Genomic DNA, 24,686 nt, shown 5'->3' with positions numbered 1-24,686 from the left:
GTTGTCCAAATTGTTTGCATATAATTGTTCACAGTACTCTCTTCTGATTTTTTGTATGTGTGTGCTTTCACTTGTAATACATTTTCTTTAATTTCTAATTTTATTTATTTGAAACTTTTCCCCCCTTGATAAGTCAGCTAAAGATTTGTCTATTTTTTTTGTCTTTTCAAAAACCAGCTTATCCTCTTTTTTTAAAATATTATTTATTTATTTATTTATGACAGTCACACACAGAGAGAGAGAGAGAGGCAGAGACACAGGCAGAGGGAGAAGCAGGCTCCATGCACCAGGAGCCCAACGTGGGATTCGATCCCGGGTCTCCAGGATCACGCCCTGGGCCAAAGGCAGGCGCCAAACCGCTGCGCCACCCAGGGATCCCAAAAACCAGCTTATCCTCTTTGATCTTTTATATTACCTTTTTGGTCTCTATTTTACTTATTTCTTCTTAGATCTTTGTTATTTCCTCCCTCTACTAACTTTGGGCTTAATTTGTTCTTCTTTTTCTAGTTCCTTGAGGTGTAAAGTTAGGTTATTTACTTGGGACCTTTCCTTTTTCTTAATGTAGGCATTTATTGCTATGAATAGATTCCCCTATTATTAACAACTTGCATTAGTGTCGCACATTTGTTACAATTAATAACCAATATCGATACATTATGATTAACAATAGTCTATAGTTTACATTAAGTTTCACTCTTAGTATTGGATAGCTTTATGGGTTTTGACAAATGCATAAAGACATGCATCTACCATTACAGTATCATACAAAATAGTTTCACCACCCAAAAATTCCCCATGCTCCACCTATTCATCCCTCTCTTCCTGAATACCAAAACTACTTTCCTCTTTTGGGCCTTTACACTTTGTTCTCTTTTCTTTTTTCTTTCTAAAAAGAAATGAGAATGGGTGGAGTAAATGAATGGGAAGATCTTTTTCTCTGCTTATGTGAACTGCAGCAAAAATGTTTAAGAACCACTAGTTTAGGATAAGTTTGAGTCTGGCATTCCATGGTGACAATTTTCCAAAGAGCAGACTGACCAAGAAATATTATTGTAACTAAAGTATTTCCCCTTTTCCACAGGGGATATGTTCCAAGATCCCTAGTGGATGCCTGAAACTGCAGATAGCACTGAAACCTGTATATGCCATGCTTTGTCCTACACATACATACCTATGATAAAGTTTAATTTATAAATTACACACAGTAAGAGATTAACAATAAGTAATAGTAAAATAGAATAACTGTAACAATATTTTATTTAAAAAGTTATGTGAATGAGATCTCTCTCTCTCTCTCTCTCTCTCAAGCTATCCCATTGTACTATATTCACCTTTCTTCTTGTGATGATGTGAGATGACAAAATGCCTATGTGATTAGATGAAGTGAGATAAACGACATCAGCACTGTGATGCAGGGTTGGGCTACTATTGACCTTCTAATGATATTTCAGAAAGAGAACTGATCTGTTTCCAGACCATGGTTGAACATGGGTAACTGAACTGAAGAAAGTGAAATCACAGAGAAGGGGGGACTGATGTATTTATGAAGCCCAAAGATGGCAACTGAGAGTTGAAAGCTGCTTCAGAATGGAAAATTAGACTCTGTGTTTTTCCTCAAGATTTATCTTAACTTGATTTTACTTTCCTTGAAGGGGAGGTGTGCCTCTTGGCTCAAACTCCTAAAATGCAGATGCCAATGTCTGGGCATTTATTGACTGGACATATCACACAGAAACCACATCAAGCTGGACCTTGGAGAAGCATATCTAACTAAGTCCTTTAGAGATATGTCAAGTGTCTACTCTGGTGAAAAGACTGTCATTCCTAGGCATTGGAAAGTGAGGTTACCTGGACATTAGCATCTAAAACTCTTCAGAGCCCAGCTCACTTGAACTTACCTCATTGTTCACTCCTATGAACTTCCAGTCTTTCTTGAGTGTAACCAGGAATGTGAGGTGGAGATGTTTTTTAAAATAAAACCTTGCTTTCTAGTACACCAATATCAGAATGACTGGGGCTCCTCCTTTCCCTCCTCTCCCTCCAATATGGTGGGACTTCCCTTGCTTAAGTCTACCATTTCTTAAGCAAGCTGAAATTTGAGTAAGCCATGGACACCAAAATTTAGAGATAAGTAGTTTTAATCTAAGAGCTTAGCAGATAAGTTCTTATTTTCCACCATTGAGGCTAGGAGCAGAAATGAGAAGTAGCTGATATATCACAAAGGCCTCTATCCAAGAGTCACATGCCCTGGATGCTCCTTGGCTTGTTCTTCACTTGCTCTGTGGCCATGAACATCTGCCTCTCTAGGATTCAGCGTCCTCACCTCTAATGTGGTAATAAAATCCTTTCTCTACTGTCTGGGCAAGATTTTTGAGACGATAGAATAAGATGGTATATGGGAACATGATTATGAACACTGTAAGGACTATACCACGAAAAATATGCTTATTAAGGAAATCAGGGGAGATAGCTGTCAGGAAAATATTTTACTTTCTGCCCTGGATCTAACTTGTCCCATTTCTTGTGCCTCCCATCATAATCATCAGAGTGTTACTGTGTAGCTGGTAAACTAGAAAATGGCTAGCCCTCTCTCAAGCTTTGTCCTTTGCTCTATGGGACCTCTCCACTCACTGTGAACATCTTGCAGTTTGGCTCAGGACAATGTCAAGTTCTTCTAAGAACTCTTCCACTATATTCTCCAGTGACATCCCCAGAATGGCTCTTAACATTCTGCAGCTCAGCAAGCATCCAGCTGGGCAGTGAGTAGGGAGATTAGTGTTTCCCTCCAAGTGGGGCTGGGGCAGTGACAGGGCAGTAGCTTGTCTGGTTTCGTCTTCATAAGTCCTGTGGTTGCTTCTCTGTAGAATGTAAGAACTTAGGGTCTCTGAGTTAGCAATTTTGGAGCAACAGATAGCCCCACTCAATATCCTCTCGCACTAGTTTTAACTAAGCTTTAGAATCTATATAATGCTGGCATCTTGTATGGTTTGTAGATCTTGTAAAAATAAGTAAGTTTAATTCTGTGTTGGGGATGCTATGCCCTAATCCATAGAAACAAAGTAGTAGTTTCCTGTCTTCCACCCCACTATGTGATCTCTTTAAGACAGTGAAACCTGGTCCCATTGGATCCAGAGAAGATACTGAGGATGGGTCAGGGAAAGGGATTAGCTCTCTAGATTCCCCCGCTAGATGGGTATTATAAGGATATTTAAGAAATTATCAGACCCTTCTAGGATCTGCATGAAATTCTCAAGATGACCTTACCTTCTGGATCCTGACATCTCCTCCTGTAGTTAGCAGGATCCAGCTTCCCAACCCCAGCCTTCTCTTCTTCCACCTTCATAACTATAAAGTAAAAGATGAAAATAGCCTCAAAATATATACAACACAAAGGTAGGATTTCAAGGAGAAATGATCAAATCCTCACCCATAGTGGAGACCTTAAGGCAGATGAAAAACTTAAGGCAACAGAAGGTATAATAAACAAATTGAAGAAGCTCAAGTATCTGTCTCTAACAAATAGAGAACAGATCTCTTTTTCAAGTACAAATGGAACATTTATAGAAAGCATATATCTAGTTCACAGGAAAGCCTTAGTAAATTTCAAAGAATCTGTATCATAGTTCTACATTAAGAATATATATGTATACACATATATATAACTTTACAAACTAAAGGTAATTTCTACTCATGGGTTTAATAGGGAACCACAATGAAAATTATTAAATAATTAGAACTTAATAACAATTACAACTACTAAATATTGAAACTTATGTGATGCAACATATTTAGAGGAAACAGGGAAGGAAGGAAAGAAGGGAAGGAGGAAAGAGGGAAAGAGCAAGAGAGGAAGGAAAGAAAATAAATGTGATAAGCATTCAGCTGAAGAACCTAGAAAAAAAAAAACACATGAGAAAACCCAAAGAAAGTAGAAAAATGTAAATATAAAATATAAAACCAAAATATAATGAAACAGAAACAAGAATAGAGATGGTTAGTAAACCCAAAGGTAATTATTTGAAAAGATTATTAGAATGGGCAAACTATGCAAAACTAATCAAGAAGAAAAAAGAAGATTCATAAGTAAACAGTATTAGGAATGAAAGAGACATAACTAAAAATATAGTGGAGAATTTAAAAGTTAAAAGTGGGGATCCCTGGGTGGCGCAGCGGTTTGGCGCCTGCCTTTGGCCCAGGGCGCGATCCTGGAGACCCGGGATCGAATCCCACATCGGGCTCCCGGTGCATGGAGCCTGCTTCTCCCTCTGCCTGTGTCTCTGCCTCTCTCTCTCTCTCTGTGACTGTCATGAATAAATAAATAAAATCTTTAAAAAAATAAAAATAAAAAAAAAATAAAAGTTAAAAGTGAATGCCATGAAAGACCTCATGCCAATACATTTTAACTTTGATGGTAATAATAATAAAATAATAATTACCATTTCAATGTGCCAGGAACTATTTTAAATGCTCTGGAAGTATGACTTAATTGAGTCTTCTCAACAACTTTATGAGATAACTAACATTATTATTCCCATTTTACAGGTGAGGAAATGGAGGCACAGAGAGCTTAAGTGACTGCCCAAATGGAGGAACAGAGGTTCAAACCCAGACAATCTGTTTCTGGAATTAAAGCTCTTAGCCACAAAGTTGATAAATGGATATTTTATTAGAAAATAATAGAAGTGATCAAAATTGACTTAGAAAACCTCAATAACCAATAACCATTAACTGAAATGTTTATGGGAAAGTCATTACAAACAGCCTCCCCCATATTCCATGGATAATTATTGAAGCTGGATTATAAGTACAAAAAGATCATCATATTTTTTCCTATTTTTGTTATGTCTGAGTTTTTTTCTATAGTGAAAAGTAAAACACCAGGAGCAGATAGCTTTTTAAAATTGTTTTATCTGAACCTCCAGGGATTAGAGAGTCTCTAACTGATTCAAAGTGGTTTTCAAAAGTAGAAAAAAAGGAAATTGGAGGTAGTAGATACATCTAAAGACTAGAATACAGGGAAGAATTAAAAGCCAGAGAGTTAAAAAAAAAAAAAAAAAAAAAGCCAGAGAGTTGGTTAACAATCTTCATAAGGAGTCAATTAAACACTCAGATCTCTCCTTCCTAGGCTCCAGGCTCCTAAAATGTGCCCCCTTCTAGAATAAGGAGGAATTAAATCAGAACATCTTTGGATAACTAAGGGCAAGAAGGAGTCATTTCATTGAGATGTGGGTGGGGGGTGGATATAAGCAAAGGAGTTAGCCACCCAGCTCTCTGCCTACTTGCCTGGTACAACACTAAAGAAGCTTATACCTCCAGGTGGGAGGTTGGAGGACTTACAGATTCTGACATTTGGGGGACCTCTAACAAATGGTGAGGGCTCCACCCAATTGCCCACCAGTAGTCTATCACTCAATAAGTCCAGCCTGTCAAACAGTTGTTTGGCAGCTCCACTCCAAAATGATAGCCAGCCAAGAATCATTAGAATGACAGAAACCAAAACAAACAGGAAAAGAAGTCCAGGGAAACAGGAGCAATGTAGGCAGCCAAAGAACCATTTAAAAAGCATGTAACTCATATCTGAAGACACTTGAAAGTAGCCTAGAAAAGACATCGTCTCCATAACAAAAAGAAAAGTAGAACGCTATAAACCTGGAACTTTTAAAGAATAAAGAAGAACTCTTGAAAATTAAAGATATGTTAGAAGAAAAATTTCAGTAAAAGAGTTGGAACAGAAAGTTGAAAAATTATGTGAGATAATTGAGCACAAACACAAATAATTTTTTAAATTGTAGGAAAAGGACAAGGAAATCAGAGGATTGATCCCGGGGTCTAACATCAAAGCAACAGAAGTTTTCAAAGAGATCAGAAAAAAATAATGAAGAGGAAATTATCAAGGACATGAGAATATTTCCCAAAACTGATGGATTTTAATTTCATGGTGGAAAGAATTTATTGAGAGCCCAGGAAAATGAATTGAAAACAAAATCCCCTCTAAGTATATTACGAAGTGTTAGAATATTATATTATAAAGAGAAGACCTTAAAAACCTTCCAGAAGAAGAAAATAAGTCACCTAACAAAGAATCAGACTTGAAAACCGGCATTAGACACAACAGAAGCTATAAGACAATGCAGTTAGGTCTTCAAAAGTGAGAAAATTATTTCCAACCTAAAATTGGAAAATACCAAATGTGAGGGTAAAAAAGGGACATTTTTTGGACAAGAAATGTCATAAAACTATACCATTTATGCACTTTTTTCAGGAAGTGGTTGAAGGAAGAACTCCAGCAAGATAGAAGAGCAACTAAGAAAGGGATATAGCATCTAGAAAATGGGATTTACCACATAAGATTGGCACAGGAGGCCCTGCAAAGTAGCTGTGTAGCAGTCCAGAGAGCAGTGGGTCCATCTAGATCAGGCTCTCCACAGGTTCTCCAAGAAAATTTTTTTTCAAGAATAAATAGTCATGGAAAGGAGGAGTGATTACTGAACACTATGTAACTCAAATACAAGCAATATTTATATAGTCATAATAAATAAAAATATTAATTTAACCAAAAACTGACATAAGCAGGGTTGGTATTCCACCAGTGTGCAGTATTATGCATATGTTGTTGCTTGTGGCTGATGTTCAGGTATCTATTCTGATTGGTCAGTGCCAATGCCATATGGGCTATTAAATATTTTTAATATCTACATTGGATGTAAGTATTTGGAGAGATAAGGATTTGTCAGGGGGATGGGAGTTGTAAGACACCTGTAGAGGACAGTGCTAGTTACTTGCCTGATGTCCATTCCTCTTTCTGCTCTGATTTTATTCAGGGCAGCAATGTGGCTGACTAAAAATAATCACTTACCCTAATGCCCTTCAACAATCTCTAAAGAGATATAAGAGAAAGAACCTAGGAAAAGATTCTCTTCCTGGGTGAAGCTTCCGCAGAAGAAAGCTCCTCCATTTTTTCTTCTTCCTCCCTGGATAAGATTGTCAGATTTAGCAAATAAAAATAGAGTTTTCCCAGTTAAATCTGAGTTTAATATGCACAATTAATATTTTTAGTATAAGTATTGCAGTATTGGGGACATACTTATACCAAAAAGATTACTTATTATTTATACAAAATTCAAATTTAACTCAGCAAACTGTACTTTACCTGGCAAACTATTTCACCTCTGTATCTGGAGCATAGACATTATACATGGAAGTGCATCAGCCATCTTGTCATCATGGGAATGAAGGCCACATGCTAATTGTGGAAACAAGGGGAGGAAGGATTCTGAACCTTAATGTCTTCACAGCACTAGACAGCCCCCACTGGTTTTCTTGTTACGGAGAAAATTAGGACACTTACTTGTTCAAATACTATAGTTAACTTTTCTGTTACTCAAAACCACACCTAGGTCATAGGACAAAAGACTCTGAGGCAGTATTTACTGGAAAAATAAAATTAGGTTCTGTTAATAAGAAAAACAGGGAGAATGGGCACTGAGTGGTCATGTAACAGTGTCTGCTACACTTTCCAACATCCATTCCCTCCTTGTCTTGCCTGTTCTGTTCAGATAGAGACACAGGGCCCTTCACTGCTGTATTCACCTTCCCCAACTTCAGGCACGAATTGTGATCTGCCTAAATTATTTGTGGCAATCGTGTGGCCTTTGTCCTAACCAATCTTAGGAGTAGTCATGTAACCCTATTAAGCTAGTGAGATTTAAATGGAAGTCCCTTGGGTAAGACTTCCAGGAAAGCTTTTATTTTCCTAATAAATAGTGACTGATGCTTCTGGAATGCACGTTTGGCCAATTACCCTCCCTATTTTCCTGCACAGACCTCGGTCATGAGACTTCTAGATGAAGCAGCCTTCTTGCAACAATGATGTGACAGGTATGAAGAGCAAAGGCTCAGGCTGAGGACAAAGCAGAAGGCTAGAACAAATCTTGGTTCCTGATAATGTCACTGAGCTCCAGACTGCTTATCTCTGGGCTTCCTGTTACATGAAAAGAAATCTACTTTGTATATTTAAATTGCTAGCTAAATTTTATGTTACTTTTAGCTGAAGACCTTCCCCGGGTGCCTGGTGGCTCAGTCAGTTCAGCATCCAAGATCCCCTCAGGTCTTGATTTTGAGGTCGTAAATTCAAGCCCTGTGTTGGGCTCCACAATGGATGTGAAGCCTACTTAGAAATAATAATAATAGGGATGCCTGGATGGCTCAGCAGTTGAGCCTTCGGCTCAGGGCGTGATTCCGGATTCCTGGGATCAAGTCCTACATAGGGCTCCTTGCATGGAGCCTGCTTCTCCTCCCTCTGCCTGTGTCGCTGCCTCTCTTTCTGTGTCTCTCATGAATAAATATTTTTTAAAAAAGAAAGAAATATTAATAATAATAATTTTATTTATTTATTTTTTAATTTTAAAAATAAAGACCTTAACTGAGATTTAACGGAATACTATGGGGAGTTCAAATGAATGAACTAGATTTCTGTGTGCTCACATGTATAAATTTCAAAAACAAAATGACACTATTTATATAAAACTTTAAAACATTGTTTTAAATTGTATTGTTTGTTGCTTCATTTATAAGCAATAGCAGAAAATCACCCAGAGGAATGAGACACACTAACTCAGTTTACTTCTGGGGAAAGGTAAGGTTTAATGATGATGTTTTAGCTGTATCTTTGATATTTGGGGGGGGGGGGGGGGTTAGTTGTTGGCTTTTTAAAAGATTTTATTTATTTATTTAAGAGAGAGAGAGAGAGAGAGGGCAGCCCCTGTGGCCCAGCGGTTTGGCTGCCACCTTCAGCCCAGGGTGTGATCCTGGAGACCGAGGATCGAGTCCCACGTCGGGCTCCCTGCATGGAGCCTGCTTCTCCCTCTGCCTGTGTCTCTGCCTCTCTCTCTCTTTCTGTCATGAATAAATAAATAAAATCTTTAAAAGAGAGAGAGAGCACTATCAGGGGAAACAGCAAAGGGAGAGGGAGAAGCAGGCTCCCTGTTTGGAACCTGATGTAGGGCTTGATACCAGGACCCTGTGATCACGACTTGAGTCAAAAGTAGACACTTAACTAGCTGAACCACCCAGGCGCCCCTCTTTAATATTTTGGATAGAGATAGATGGATATGAAGCAAATATGATAAAATGTTAATATCTGCTAATTCTGGACAGTGGTAATGAATGTCTTACATTTACAAGTTAGAAATATTTTATTACTAACATTTTTAAATGAGTTCTTTTAAAGATTTTTATTTATTTATTAATGAGAGATACTGTAAGAGAGTGAGTCAGAGACATAGGCTGAGGGAGAAGCAGGCTCCCTGCAAGGAGCCTGATATGGGACTTGGTCCTGGATCCCGGGATCACATCCTGGATATGATACAGATGCATCACATCCAGCATCACAAAGGCAGATGCTCAACTGCTGAGCCACCCAGGCAGGCATCCCGAGTTTTTTGTTTTTTTTTTTTTTTTTTTTTAAATAAGAGAACTCCCCAACACCATGACATACCAGTCTCAAATAAAATGGGCCAATTGAATACCCTGACAAAGAATGACTGGTAGGAAAAATCCTCACACTTTGATACATCATTATGAAATTTTAGAGCACTAAATGAAGATGAAGAAAAAAGAAACCCTAAAAAGTTCTAGAGTGAAAGAAACAAGAACAGGTCACCTACAAATGAATAAAAATCAGACTTATTTCTCATCAACAACCTGAATAACAAAAGAACAGTGCATCCAAAATTCTGAGGAAGAATAATTCCCAACCTAGCATTCTCTTCTCAGCCAAACTACCAGGCAAGAGAGAGGGTAGAAGACATTACAGACATGTAAGAAATCATTTTACTTCTCTCTCATAACTTCCTAGGAAGTATGTTACCATGATGAGTGAAGAAGGGGAAGATAATGGGATCCAGGAAAGGGCTCCAAGCTGAAGAATAATGAAGGGAGGAGGTCCCCAGATGGTGGCTGTGCCACAATCCCAGTCCCTCTTCAGAAGTGCTAAAAATGAGGTTTCAGAAGGAGCCACCAAGGAAAAGACAAAATGCTAGAGATCTGATACATTCCTTGAGAATTTGGAACAATTTAAGACAGTGACAAAGACAGAAAATTATAGAAAGAAAGGCAATTAGAAATACCGGAGTGGGGGAGGGATTAAAATTGCAAGAAATTAAATGTGATTGTGGTACACAGTTGTAAAACATTGATTTTTTTTTTAAGATTTTACTTATTTATTCATAAGAGACACACAGAGAGAGAGGCAGAGCCCAATGTGGGACTCAGTCCGGGGACTCCAGGACACGCCCTGAGCTGAACGAAGGCAGACACTCAACCACTGAGCCACTCAAGCATCCCTAAACATTGATTTTTGAATGATGATAGGGACGCCTGGTGGCTCAGTGGTTGAGCATCCGACTTCAGCTCGGGTTGTGATCCTAGGGTCCTGGGATCAAGTCCTGCATTGGGATCCCCACGGAGAGCCTGCTTCTCCCTCTGCCTATGTCTCTGCCTCTCTCTCTCTCTCATGAATAAATAAATAAAACCTTAAAAAAAAAAAAAACCAAAGCAACAATGATATATCTACATTGGGCGAACGAAGAAGAGATGGGTGTGGTATAAGAAAATTATTTACCCATAGGTGGCTAATATTCAACTCTGATAAACAGCAGGATATACAATCTGTATATATTATCAGAGGGGGTGTCAGTAGCTAATAGAAAAAGCTAAAAGAACTTCAGGTGATCATCTTTAGGAAATGAAACAGTGGAATGTTTAGAAAGCTGGAATGGAGTTTTCTTATTTTTTATTATAAGCTCTTACATGTGTTACTTGATTTTTAATTATGGTCATTTATTATTTCTATTTTAAACATTTTAAGGCAAATAATTTGACACATATACTCTCATTATGTGATAATTATATCCTCCCAAAAATTCATGGTTAAATCTGTTTGTTCAAAGTGAATCATGTTTAAATATTCAGGAGAACTACAAAACAAAGAACCTTTAAGAAACTGGTTCACAGGAGTTCTCAAACATAAGCATGCCTAACAAGCATTTCTGGAGGGCTGGTTAAAACCTAGATTTCTGGATTCCACCCCAGAGTTACTGATTCTGTGGATCTGGGGTGTAGACTAAAAGTCTGCATTTCCAACAAGTTTCCACTTGATGCTGAAGCTGCTGATGATCCAGGGGCCACACATTGAAAGCTGCTGTTTTTTTTCTTTTTCCTTTTTTTTTTAAGATTTTATTTATTTATTCATGAGACACACACACACACACACACAGAGAGGCAGACACAGGCAGAGGGAGAAGCAGGCTCCATGCAGGGAGCGTGACGTGGGACTTGATCCCAGGACTCCAGGATCACGCCCTGAGCCGAAGGCTGGTGCTAAACCGCCAAGCCACCCAGGGATCCCCAAAAGAACCGCTGTTTTAAGGAAATAACTCCGATTTATATTTTCTATGAAACTGAATCACCATACACAGAGTTTACTTCACACAAGCTTACATACATAACAATATCACGTCTTTGCTTTCAAACTGGGCATTGTGAACTGGTAAGCTTAGCAAGGACACACTGGTAGCTCCAACTGCTTGGTGATTTTTTTTTTTTTTTTTTTTTGAGAGTTGCTATCTTCCTCAACCCTCATAGCATGTGGAGTAAAGATAAGCTGAGTAACAGACCCTCTTTCCCATATAAAACCACCGCCCAGGTGGGGTTCACTCCACCTCTCCCCAACCATAAACAGGAAAGGCCACGCGACCCAGCCTGGCCAATCAAATACTCCTCATCACCCCCATCACAGAGATTGGTTCCTCGCTGATCCCACGCCCAAAGCTGGGCAATCAGAATTTTTCCTAGAATGTTTCCATTTGATCCATCCAAAACCTGTCTGCTCTGGCTCTGGCTTTGGCACTGTGAAGCTGATTAGCTTGGGTGCCACTATGTTGCTTGCCCCAGGGAGGGAAGCATCCAAAAAAGTAGAGAAACAGAGTACTGGTAACACTGTAACTCCCTGAGTCAGTTAATTCTGAACTGGCCTGGCTAATACAAATGAAATAGAATTTTCCAGCATGTTTTAAAAACATATTCTTTCATATTTGAAGTACTATGGATTTTCAGACTGGGAGCCAAACAGAAGTGAGTGCAAAATGACAAATAGATGCAAACAGATGAAGACTTAACGGAACTATAGAGGCATAGAGATGTAATGTAGTCCATATTCAGGTAAATGCATACCTCCCAGTTCTGCACTAGTTCAGACCATTCCTTCCACACTTCCTCTGTACTGGAGCCTACCTCCTCACAACTTGAGAGAAGCTCCCTTCCAGGAGTATGCAGAAGTAGGAGAAAAACTCAGGCTGCCCCAGATCATCTTCAGCAGAAACCATTCATTTGAAACCACTCAAGTGAGTGCTGACTGTACGTAAAGTGTTTAGGTTAACTACTGCTGTAATCAGCAGCTGCACAGCTCATCACAAAAATTTCCAAAAGTGACCTAACCCTTGAAACAGAATTTCTATCTCCACCATTTTGTATAATATATATTAATTGAATGTCAGATATCTTGCTTTCACAATCTCATTTAATCCTGATTAAAATTCAGTGAGGTGCATAATTTTCACCCCCATTTTACAGATGATGAAATGGAGATTCAGAGAATTAAGTAATTTTTCCTATGTCACAGGGCCAGCCATGGCGGAACTAAGATTGAAATTGGATTCTCTTTGATTCCTCAAGCCAAGGAAGAAAGGAAGGCAGGGAAAGAGAAAGGGAGGGAGAAAATGAAGGGAGGTAGGGGGGCTAGAAGAGGAAATAAAGAAGTGAAGACTTGAGAGAGAGGTTGGGAAGAAGCCACAGACTTAGTTCTCAGCCCTTCCTGAGGTCTAGCTGAATTCCCATCGCCAAGACCTTCTCAATGCCTTAAAATAATCTCTTCGTTTCTCTTTAGCTAGCTTCAGTTGATTTGTTATTTGCATCCCAAGAATATTAACCGGTACAGCTATCCACTACAGTATGTTGCCAGAGAAATTTGTTAGCAACACAGCAGCTCCTGGCACGTAGCAAATGAAAGAACTTCTAACAGCAGTTTTTTCTATACCAGCACCTCCACTGCTTAACTCCCTCGTCATTATTCTCCCATCCATCTTTAGACCCTGGGGGGAAGTATGGCTTTACAGTGAGGGATCAGACCAAATTCTCATCAGTCCTGAGTCACTTAAGGGATCGATTCCACTTTACTGCCCCTGCCACCAGCCTGGAATTCCATCTTGGATCCCTCAGAGTACAAACCCTGCTGACAAAATCAATGCCCTCAGCCTAAGCCACACCAGGGAACAGACACTCAGGGTCCCTGCCCTAAGCAGCCTACATGCCCACTGCAGTAAGGAGGTGATGATACAGCCAACCTTATGGGCATACAACATGTTTTGACTATCCAAACCCTGGTGATTGAATCCTGGGCCATTTGACCCTGCCACCTCCCCAGCCACAGAGACACATCAGTTCAGTCCAACAAATCCACTTTGTTCCAGATATTTGCTCTAGACACTAGAAACAAACAGAATAAAATAGTTTATTAAGGAAGAAGGGCAAAATATGATAATAAATCCTTAGGATTAGACATCCATATGTCTGGGGAAAAAACTAGCTAGAAAAAGGTTGGGCCACATGCATCAGTCAGGTTTTCCTCCTATCCTATCCTTTAACCATTTGACCTTATTATGCCTAAGAACAGAGACCAGCCCAATGTAGTATCCAGTGAACTCTTGTGAGAGCTCAAAGTATTTCAAAAAAGGACCTCCCGGAGAGCTCATCTGGGATGATTTTGTGAGCTGAGTTGACAAAAATGACACGGGGTCATGCTGGGCTTTAAAGACTACGCCTGGAAACTAGAGAAAGGCCACCTTCCCAACTGATAGCTTATTCATTGCCTCTGGGCCCTGAGGACCTCACCCATGCATGCCCCAGAAGAGGAAGAGAAAACAAGTGAACAAAATATTCCCAAGCAAACCACCAGTAACCAAACCAGGTGCACAGTATCCAAACCTAACAACAGAAATGTGTAATGAAGGAGGCTAGCCATTATTTAGTTTCTATCCTGAGATATTATATCAACAGACATAATCTATTTTCCCATAATTTTCTGGGGAAGAAGCGAGTCTCGGGGTTTTTGATTACTTCCCATTCAAATTTCAGCCAGTCTTGTAAATTTAATAAAGGCCACAGAAATTTGCATTGCCTAGGAGAAAAAGATTCTCAGTTCCATCAGTTGAGCAGAAAAATGAACTCACTTGCCAGGGTATCAGAGAGTGAATTTCATGTCATTTCGGTTAAATTGCCATGAGGTTTTATGCCCAAAACTCAAGACGTCAAGGTGACTAATACAGTATAATCTTTGAAAGAAAAAGCAAATATCTAATGCTTGTTTGGAGGACTTATTAGCTTTCATGGTATTCTCCTCAGTGTGTGTGAAGCTCACTCTCAAATACTCTGTGTTCATATTGTCAAGGACATTTTTCTTATCTGCATAGTTTTGTCTACTATCTCTGAAACTCCAAGCTGCAAACTTACCTTCACGCTCTTAGCACTGGAAACCAGGATCCAAATCTCAGGAAGGCCAGAGTCACTTGCTTTGTTGCCGTTAGGTGGCAAGAAGGACGCTCTGTGATTTCCAGAATAGTATTTGGGGCATTGGAGATTGACTTGTGGGGCTCAGTGGCGGCCAGCCATGTGACCAGGGTGGGGGAAGGGACACTCCTGCAGGGCAAGGGACCCATGCCTACTCGGCTGACAGACCAGGGTAGAGCAGGCTCTGAACAGAGCTGGCCATGATTAGAGACAGACAACTTTGCTCTAAATTTCTTTTTGGATATTAGCTTAGTGATCTTACTATGGCAGTGTTGTGTTTTAGCCTTGGTTTTTATTTTTTATTTATTTTTAAGATTTTATTTATTTATTCATAAGTTGACAAAGACAGAGAGAGAGAGAGAGAGAGAGAGGCAGAGACACAGGCAGAGGGAGAAGCAGGCTCCATGCAGGGAGCCCAGTGTGGGACTCGACCCCGGGACTCCAGGATCACACCCTGGGCTGAAGGCGGCACTAAACTGCTGAGCCACCCAGAAGTCCCCAGCCTTGGTTTTTAAATGCTTGTTTATCTCCCTACATGATTTCTATCCTACATCCTTTTTGGATTCTGTCTTAGAGGGATATTAGAGCTGGAAGAGACCTTACAGATGATCCGGCACTACCCCCCACCCCAGGCTCACCCATTTTACAGATGGGTCTCAGCACTTCCAGGGGCCTGCAGAGGCCTGGGTTTGGTATTGTATATTGGAAGACCCTGGCTTGCTGGCTGGCTGTACTTGTGGTCAAAGAGTTTATATAGGGGCTCCTGGGTGGCTTAGTCAGTTGAGTATCTGACTCTTGATTTCAGCTCAGGGTGTGATCTCAGGGTCCTGGGATTGAGTCCCACATGGGACTCCTGGATCAGCGCGGAATCTGCTTGTCCCTCTCCCTCGCTCTCTACCCTTCCCCTGCCCCCTTACTCTTGCATACTCTCTCTCTCAAGTAAATAAATGAATCTTTTTTAAAAAGGAGTTTATATAAACACTTGTACTTATGTTTATGTATCTATCATAATCTTCTTAAGACACTCTGAGATGATCTTTTTGGAGGGATTAGGGGACATCAAAGATGCTGAGACTTCTTAAGGCCAGAGCCACATGATAGGCTTCTAGTTCACATCTGCTTCTCCACCAAAATGGTCTGTGCTGGTTGCCTGCTAACCAAAAGAGCGATAGTGATAATGGTGGTGGAAATGGTAGAGGGAGCAGTGGTAGGTGGAATGGTAGCAGTGGCAATATGGTAGTTGGGCATAAATGGACATCACAAATGGAGATGGTGGAGGTAAAGATGGAGGTGATGAGGCATAGCTGGAGGTGATGAGGGGTTGATGGAGGTAGTGGAGGAAGGGGCAAGAAGATGCCCTGAATGACAGAGTAGGAGATTCTTGTTACTGATTATTATGCTGGTGATCCTGGATGAAGCTGACCTGCTATGATTTCAAGTGTGAAATGGTAAAGTCGTGGCATTAGAAGCCTGTAAGATCTCATTATGTCCTCAGAGCTGTATAGTCTTAAGATAATCACTTTACCTCTCTGGACTCCAGATTTCCTGAAATAGAATTTGCACTAAATGGTATACTGTTAGGCGAAATTCATCCTTCTTCTAAGCCCTTTACCCTTCCCTATAAAGTAGTAGCTTCTGTCCTTTTGTGTTTTTTAATTTTTTTTTTAAAAGATTTTATTTATTTATTGATGAGAGACACACAGAGAGAGAGAGAGAGAGAGAGAGAGAGAGAGAGAGACAGGCAGAAACACAGGCAGAGGGAGAAGCAGGCTCCATGCAGGGAGCCTGATGTGGGACTCTATCCCAGGTCTCCAGGATCACGCCCTGGGTTAAAGGCAGGCGCTAAACCACTGAGCCACCCGGGATGCCCAGTAGCTTCTGTCCTTTTGAAGTCCCAAAAAGAGTACTCTTCATTTACCTCTCTACCTCCCTGAGGATGAATGACTCAGGGAATTGGCAAATTGGGGAGAATAAAATGGGCATGTGCCATGACTCAGATCCTTCTGAGAACTGCCTGCTTCAGAGAAAGTCCAAGCTGTGCTCCTCTCCTCCTCTCTTCACAGTAAACTTCCAGGGCAGGTTTTTACCCTGAAGGTAGAGAGTCTTCGAGTATTGGGTAAACGAGGTTAATTCTGGGGGAAAAATTAGGAAGCCTCATTGTGGTTGTACATTCTAATCCAAATTCTCCAATCAGCTTTACATATTACAAAGTTATTTTGACTTCTACCTATGTGACTTCTGTATCCTATTTCTCATTTGATTCCAAGCAGAGAGGGAAAAATTGTAAACAAGTTTCATCTTCAAATCCCCATGCTGAAGAATTAATGAAAGAGCTGTCATAGAGTTGATTTGACTAAATGATCTCTAAATTTCCTTCAAGCTCTAACATCCTGTGATTCTACAAGTCTCTGGAGCAGAACTAATATTTGTGAAGCTGGGCAGAATGTTGAGACTCTTAGTGGACAACTTCCTAATCTCTTTCTCTCTTCTTTCCTGCTTTTCAACTCAATGAAGACATCTTCCTCTTCTCCCCCTCCACCAGCCCTACATGGCTTCATTTACCCCTATTCTGGTCTGGACCCCATGATGAATCACTTCACTCTTCCCTCATTGATACCCACAACCTCTTGTTCCTGCCCTGCCAATCTTTTGGTCTAAATCAGCCCCACTGCTATCTTTCTTTTCCTGTACTGAGCTCTCTCTCATCTCTGGAGAAAGTCTATGTTCAGAGGGAGAGAGGAGAGCCAAGACAGAGTGGTAGAAGTGTGTGTGTGTGTGCGTGTGTGTGTGTGTGTGTGACTAAGAGACAGAGTACTCCACATGGGCCCACTTCAATCACCAGGATGCTACAAGGAGGGAGGAAGGGCAAAGATTCTTAGTATTTGCAGTTTTGACCTCTGGGCTTCCATTTCCTTTGGAGACCTGGCAGACAGGGGTGGTTATTTCACAGGGACAGATTCCCTTCCATCTTCTGGCTAGATGCTATCTGAACCCCATCTAGGTTTAACATATGGTAGGGCTTAAGCGGGTTTGACATTGGGTCCTGGCATAGGGGGTGAAGTCTCATGAAGACAAAATGAGCTTTCTATCCCTGTGTTGGTGGGAACAGGGATTCATCTGGGGCCCAAGCAGGCTTACCTAGAGCTTTTGCCCACAAGAGGTTTTCCACAAGTTGGGCAAGCCTCATGCCAGTATGTGCAATTTGGGGCTCTCAGATTATTTATGCCAAGCTTTGGGAGGTGGTACAAGCCTGGCTGCCCCAGATTCTTGTCCGCTTTAGCTGCTTTTGAACTGTATCCAGGGTTGAAGAGGGAACATACTGTGGCATGTCAAGACTGTAGAGAAAGACAAGAAAATCTGAGAGATATCTTAAAGGGAAGCTGAGAAACCTGAAGAGGCCAGGCTCAGGTTATGCAATGGATGGGTTCTCTCCTTCTTCCATCTCCATTTACCCCCAATCACTGCTGTGGCCTGTGGCCAGCAATAGCACAGACCTTGGCTCACTCTGTACCAACCACACTCCACATCCTGCTGTTCCTCTAACATCCCAAGCTCAGTCCCACCTCAGGACCTTTGCACTTACTGCTTTCCCCACTTTCAGCTCTCTCATGTGCTCAGCTTTCTGGTCAAATGTCATCTATCCAAGAAGGTCGTCCCTGACCAGTCTATCTAAAATGCCCCTTTCTAGTCTTTAACTCTGCCTTATTGGCCTATATGTGTTTATTTCTTTGTTCATTATTTTCTCTCTCTTTAATATGGCAGGGACTTTGTCTTGTTCACTGAGGTATCCCTGACACCTATAAGATGGTTGGTTCGAATCCTAGCTCCACAAACTATGGGATGCTGAGCAAATCACCTATCTATTTTCTTCTTCAATTGCCTCAACTGAAAAATGGAAATATTAATCATACCTATCTCCATGGTTGCTATGAGAACTGATTGAATCAATGTATATAAAATCTTAGGTCAATGTCTGGCATGCAGAAAATGATTAGTATCAACTAGTAATATTATAATTATTATACTGCCAGGAAGTTCACACCATGTCTATACTGAGGAGGTGGGGAGTGGTATTCCTGGCGGTTTGCTGGAAAGGAGCAGTTATTGTTACTTCTCTGGGAACCAAAATCCTTCTGCAGGCCCAGACCTGGGTGGGACCCTTTTCTCTCCTTTGCATCTGCTCTCTGCTGCCCTCTGAAGGCCCTGAGTAGAGGCTGGCAAAAGAACTGTTAGGAACTCCACAGATGAGGCATTTCCCAAAGAAAAATGAGCCATCCCTTTTCTTAAGCAAGCCACACTCCCCAGGTGGCAAGCTTGGCCCTTGACAAGCCTGCCACTGGAGCCATCACTTGACAAATTCAGTTAGGGATCACTGAAGCCACGGAGGACCTGCAGGTACCTGGGCATTCATTCTTCAGACAGGCTCCAGGAGGGACTGAGAACAAACCCACTTCTTCTTTCCCCTAGGCTGTACTTCTTGAGCCCAGAGACAGTGATCTGTCAGCCAACATGAGCCACCCTCACCCTGTGCCTCACTCCCTCTTGAACTGTGTAACCATGTGGGTCAAGTGATCTTCATATTGTCAGCCTAAAATGAGAGAAAAAGCCACTTCTCTGAGGGTGGTGGTGATTCATTAACAAGAATCTGGGGACACACACACTGAGGAAAAGATATAATGGGGGAAAAGATTTCATTTTCAATAGTGACAAAACTCCTAAAACATCTGGAAATAAACTTGCCTAGAAATGCATATTTTATATGAGAATGTAAGAAATATAAAATAAGGTAACATATTCCTGAATGGGAAAATTGAATAGGGCAAATATATTAAATATCCATAAATTTATATAAATTTTAAATACCATTCCAATGACATTTTGGATAAAAATGACAAAAATAATGGTTAAAATATTAGCTTAGAATTTATGGAGCTCTTACTATGTGCCAGGATCTGGACTGAGAGCTTTACAAAATTACCTCAGTTAATCCTACAGCAACCCTATGTGATCATTATCATTTATGAAGGAAAGAGCTGGGCAGTAGTTAAGAGCAGGAGATCACATGACATTGGGCACTTACTTATGACCCCTGAGACTTGGTTTCCTCATCTATAAAACAGGAATAATGTGTTTCTGTTTAGGATTAAATGAGATAATTTGGAATAGTGCCTGGCAAGTGCTAAGCACTTAATTAATATGAACTACTGTTATCCACATTTACAGATAGGAAATTAAAGCTCTGAGAGGATAAAGGAAATTGCCCGTGTTCACATAGCTGGTAAATAACTGATCTGGCCTGAGGGATGGGCTTAGGGAGGCTTTCCTAAAAGATACAGAAAATTATAATATCATAATAGTTAAAACAGGAAGCACGCCTTATATAAGGCATTTATATAAGTCTTGCAAAATAATGTTGTGAATAATTAGCCAGTGCCTCCTATTGATGAATGAATGAATGAAGGAATGAATGAATGAATGGCCAGCCTGCTGGTTTCTTTACTTCCCTTCCTTTCAACCATCCAAACAGCCAGATCATTCCATGCTTTGCCTCAGGAGGGTATGTGAAAGCAGAAAAAAAGAGATAAAAGGAGCCTCTTCCCTTAGGGTAATAGGAAAGACTCCTAACCAAACTAGACTAAAGTATGGGAGAAGATGGTCATGATGATCAAGGCTGTCCCCTCCCCCTCATCCAAGGTGGCACAAAGATATGGAAAGAGACTTGGTGCTCCACAGGGACCTGCAGGTACCAACAAACAAGGACTAGATGGGACAAGAACAGATGATGTCAAATGTAGGAGGCCTTTATAGGTCCCTAAGAGTCCAGCATCTCACTCACTCTGACCCCGAAATGGATTTAAGTGTCACCATCTTTTTTAAATGGGGGCTCAGAATACAGATGGAAAGTGTTAGAAAATAAACTAATGTTTCTTATACATGTCAGTTTAGAGGCTGAAACTGGTATTCCAAATGATAGATTTTTAAAGACAATAGCATTGGAGAAATGCACTATTAAAAATTTTTCCATTTATTTTTTTTATTTTTTTTTTATTTATTTATGATAGTCACACAGAGAGAGAGAGAGAGGCAGAGACACAGGCAGAGGGAGAAGCAGGCTCCATGCACCGGGAGCCCGACGTGGGATTCGATCCGGGGTTTCCAGGATCGCGCCCCGGGCCAAAGGCAGGCGCCAAACCGCTGCGCCACCCAGGGATCCCAAAAATTTTTCCATTTAGAGGAGCAGCTTGGGCAGTGGACAAAGGCAACAATATATTCATTTGTTGGACGCAGCACACTAAATGTGATTGTCCTTAAGACTGCGGTTGAACTTGCATCCCAGTTTGCCTTGGACAGCCACCATGTGCCCATTTGTCCCGGCTTCATTGTTGGTAGTACCCCCTTTCATTCTCAAAAGCCTTTCAGTCTGGACAATAAGTTATATGGTTACTCTGTTAAGATTTTAAAATTCAAGCAATCCTGTGGGTGAGCAACTCTTAGCTAAGCTCTATGAAACAGAAAGTAAGGATTTCCAGACAGGGGCAGCTGGAGGCCATTGGGGCAATAAAGTGAAGCCCCCAGAGAGCTGAGAATCTCACCTGGATGGGAAAGAAAGGGTTGGTAAGGTTGAAGGTCAGGTGCTGGAGTTAAGAGGACACTGCTGGGGTTAGAGTGGTATGTCTGAACTTAATCTTTCACACACATGAAACAGCTCAGAGTGACAGCGTGGCCCAAGCTATGCCCATATAAGCAGGCAAGAAATGGAACTGAGATTGCATTTGGGGTTAGGGACTAGACAGCTAGTGACAGACTTGGAAAGAGGAGATGTCTACTCTATACCCTTTTACTCCTATTGTATCTTGAATCTTGTGACTATATTACCTATTCAGAAACATATAGAAGCAAAATGGAAATTTTAAAGAACCCAGGCTACCTTGCTCATAGATTCTCTACACAAACTGTGGAATCATTTTGTCAAGTTTTTAAAATGCCATCAGTAAACCAAATGGCCTTTAAACATTTGAAAAGATGATCAACCTCATTTAAAAAGGTGGTGGAGGGGGGTGGGAGTGAATGGGTGACGGGCACTGGGGGTTATTCTGTATGTTAGTAAATTAAACACCAATAAAAAATAAATTTAAAAAAAAAGAAAAAAAGAAAAAAATAAAATAAAAAGGTGGTGGGAGTTGTCTAGGTGGCTCAATTGGTTAAGCGTCTGCCTTCAGCTCAGGTCACGATCTCAGGGTCCTGGGATTGAGCCCTGAGTCAGGCTTCCTGCTCAGTGGAGAGTCTGCTTCTCTCTCTGGCCCTCCCTCTCTGCTCGTGCACTCTCTCAAATGCATAAATAGAAAGAAGAAGAAAAGAAGAAGAAGAAGAAGAAGAAGAAGAAGAAGAAGAAGAAGAAGAAGAAGAAGAAGAAGAAGAAGAAGAAGAAGAAAATTAGAGCCACAGTGAAATACCACTTTTTAACTTTCAAATCAGCAAATATCAAAAGGTTTCATAACCATGACAGTGGAAGGAAATGGGCCCGCTTCACACAATGGCCAGTGGCCCTGCAGTTGAGCACAGACCCTTTGGGGCCACTTTGGCAATATTTATAAAACTTTAAAAATGAAAAAAAAAAAATAAAAAAAAATAAACTTTACAAATGCATATACTTTTGGGTAGTAGCATTCTTTGTCTAGAAATTTATCTTACAGAATACTCCCACCTGTGTAAGGACATATGTGTGGTTTGGGGCAGTTACCCACCTCCCTGCATTTATATCAGGGGATTATCATAGGAATTAAGTGATATAATACATGGAAAAGATTTTAAAGGATTTAAGGATGACACATAGGAAGTACTCACTAAATTCTGTTATTACTACAGCATTGTTTGTGGCAGCAAAGCACTGGAAACAACCTGAATGTCCATCAATAGGGGACTGATTAAAAAAAGTTTTATCTATATATTGGAAAACTATGAAGCTTTTAAATAGAGTGAATACTCTAAACAGTGCTATGGAATGATCTTAAGAAGTATTGTTAAATAGGGGGGGAAAAGCAAAGTGTAGAAAAGTGCTTATGGCGTGCCACCATTTGGGGAGGGGCGGCAGGCATGCCTATGGGGGCATAATCTCTTCAAGGAAGAAGTCACAAGAATCTGGTTTCAGTGAAGATTCCTGGGAGCAGAACTGGGGGGCAGGTGCTCAGGGGCTGCTAGTAGAACCCTTTGTCCCTTTTATATTGTCCACATAGGGATGTATTTTCTATTCAAAAACAAATAAATTCGATTTCTAGATATATGCCCTAAAGAGTTAAAAGGCAGTGGCTCAAACAGGTACTTGTATTGTACACCAATGTTCATTACTCACAACAGGCAAAAGGTGGAAAACAACCCAAATGTTCATCTATAGATGAATGGATAAAGAAAATGTGATATCCGTGCAATTCAATATTAGCCTTTAAAAAGAAGGAGGGGGAAATCCCTAGGTGGCTCAGCGGTTCAGCGCCTGCCTTCGGCCCAGGGCGTGATCCTGGAGTCCTGGGATCAAGTCCCACGACTCCCTGCATGGAGCCTGCTTGTCCCTCTGCCTGTGTCTCTGCTTCTCTCTCTCTCTCTCTCTCTCTCTATCAAGAATAAATAAATAAAATCTTTTTTAAAAAGTTTAAAAAATAAATAAATCATCTTATTAAAAAAATAATAATAATTTTAAAAAAGACAAAAAGAAGGAGGGGCACCTGGCTGGCTCAGTCGGTAAAGCATGCAACTCTTAAGCTTGGGGTTTTAAGTTCAAGTCCTGCATTGGGTGTAGAGATTACTTAAAAATAAAGTTTCTTAAAAATTTTTTAAATTAAAAGGAAATTCTAATACACACTGAACCATGAAGACATCATGTTAAGTTAAATAAGCCAGACACAGAAAGACAAATACTGTAGGATTCCACTTTTATGGGTATCTAGAATAGCCAAATTCATAGAGACAGAAAACAGAACAATAGATCTGGGGCAGCAGGAAGGGGGAGTGAGGAGTCACTGTTTCATGCATATAGAGTTTCAGTTGGGGAAGAAGACAAAGTTCTGGAAATGGATGGTGGAGAGAATTGTACAGTTAATGTGAATGTACTTAATGCTATTAAGTAGTTAAAATGGTCAATTTTGTTATATATATTTTACTACAAAAATTAAATAATTTTAATTTAATTTTAAATAAGGTAATACATCACTTTAAATACTTTTTAAAAATAATCTTTTTTTACTTTGACTAGAGTTATGCTAGACGTAGAGATTGATTACAGGGAGCCATAAGGTATGAGCTACAACAAAGAATAAGCCCTAAAAAAAGGACCCTTGGTCACCAAACCCTGGCATTCTCCATGCCACGTGAACCTACTGTGCTGACTGGCTTCTGGGGGATTCCTGATACATAGCAAAGGTGAAAGGCTGAAGCAGGACCAGGGGAAAACGGCAACTTCATCCAAGATGGAAGAAAAAGGAAGAAGAGATGACAGGAGGACAGAAGCAGAGGAAATTCCCACTTGACTGTATATACTTCCTCTGTGAGGAAGTGAGGAGTGGGAGTGTGTGCCTTTGGGTGGATTTTGAGGGTAGCAGAAAGGTTGACCTTTTAGGGGTCAGACCAGGGATGTGTAAAAGAATTCCCATGTCCCCACTGAGGACTCCATTGAGGCTGGAGATCAGACATGTGTAGAGAGAACTCTCCCACTCCTCTCACCTCTTTTCCCTCCCCAGGCAACAATCCAGAAGCGTCCATAGACCCCTGCTAGCTAAATAAATGAGGAAAAGTAGAAACTAGGACTTTCCATCCAGACCACCAACTACCATAGGCCTCTCTTCTTCAGTAACACAAGGTTGGGATGGGAAGAGGCCTCAATTTTAAATTGAGATTGAAGTTTGGATTTTCATTGGGAACAAATGAAATTTGTTTCATTCAATTTTGAAATTTCATTCATAATTTCTGAAATTTATTTGGTCTCTGACTGAGACCAAAGGTGACCACAACAACCATGTGACTTGTCTAAATTTCATTCGGGGACAGAACAAGATCCAACCCCACAGAATAAATTT

At 40.5% G+C, this 24,686-nt stretch overlaps 1 protein-coding gene across 7 annotated transcripts in view; it reads right to left on the bottom strand.

Moving 5' to 3' along the window:
* Positions 1-24,686, bottom strand: part of SLC4A5 (solute carrier family 4 member 5) — a 108,426-nt gene that overhangs the window by 81,339 nt on the left and 2,401 nt on the right. For 3 of the 7 annotated variants that reach the window (XR_003139592.2, XM_025453614.2, XM_025453620.3), the window contains exons 2-3: positions 16,541-16,754; positions 3,265-3,345 (exon numbers count right to left, since the gene is read on the bottom strand). Coding sequence is in view for 6 of the 7 variants with exons in the window: in XM_025453614.2 (XP_025309399.1) it covers positions 3,265-3,343 (79 nt within the window). In the remaining variant the exon portion in view is untranslated. Of the gene's footprint in view, positions 1-3,264; positions 3,346-14,565; positions 14,697-16,540; positions 16,755-17,760; positions 17,958-24,686 lie in introns of those variants that run through there. The other 4 variants (XM_025453619.3, XM_035701051.2, XM_035701049.1 and 1 more) reach the window with 3 other exon arrangements.

The sequence above is a fragment of the Canis lupus genome, chromosome 17 (assembly GCF_003254725.2).
Source record: "Canis lupus dingo isolate Sandy chromosome 17, ASM325472v2, whole genome shotgun sequence".
NCBI classification, from domain to species: Eukaryota; Metazoa; Chordata; class Mammalia; order Carnivora; family Canidae; genus Canis; species Canis lupus.
Note: the sequence above shows the minus strand (reverse complement) of the source record. Positions and strands in the feature narration are given on the sequence as shown.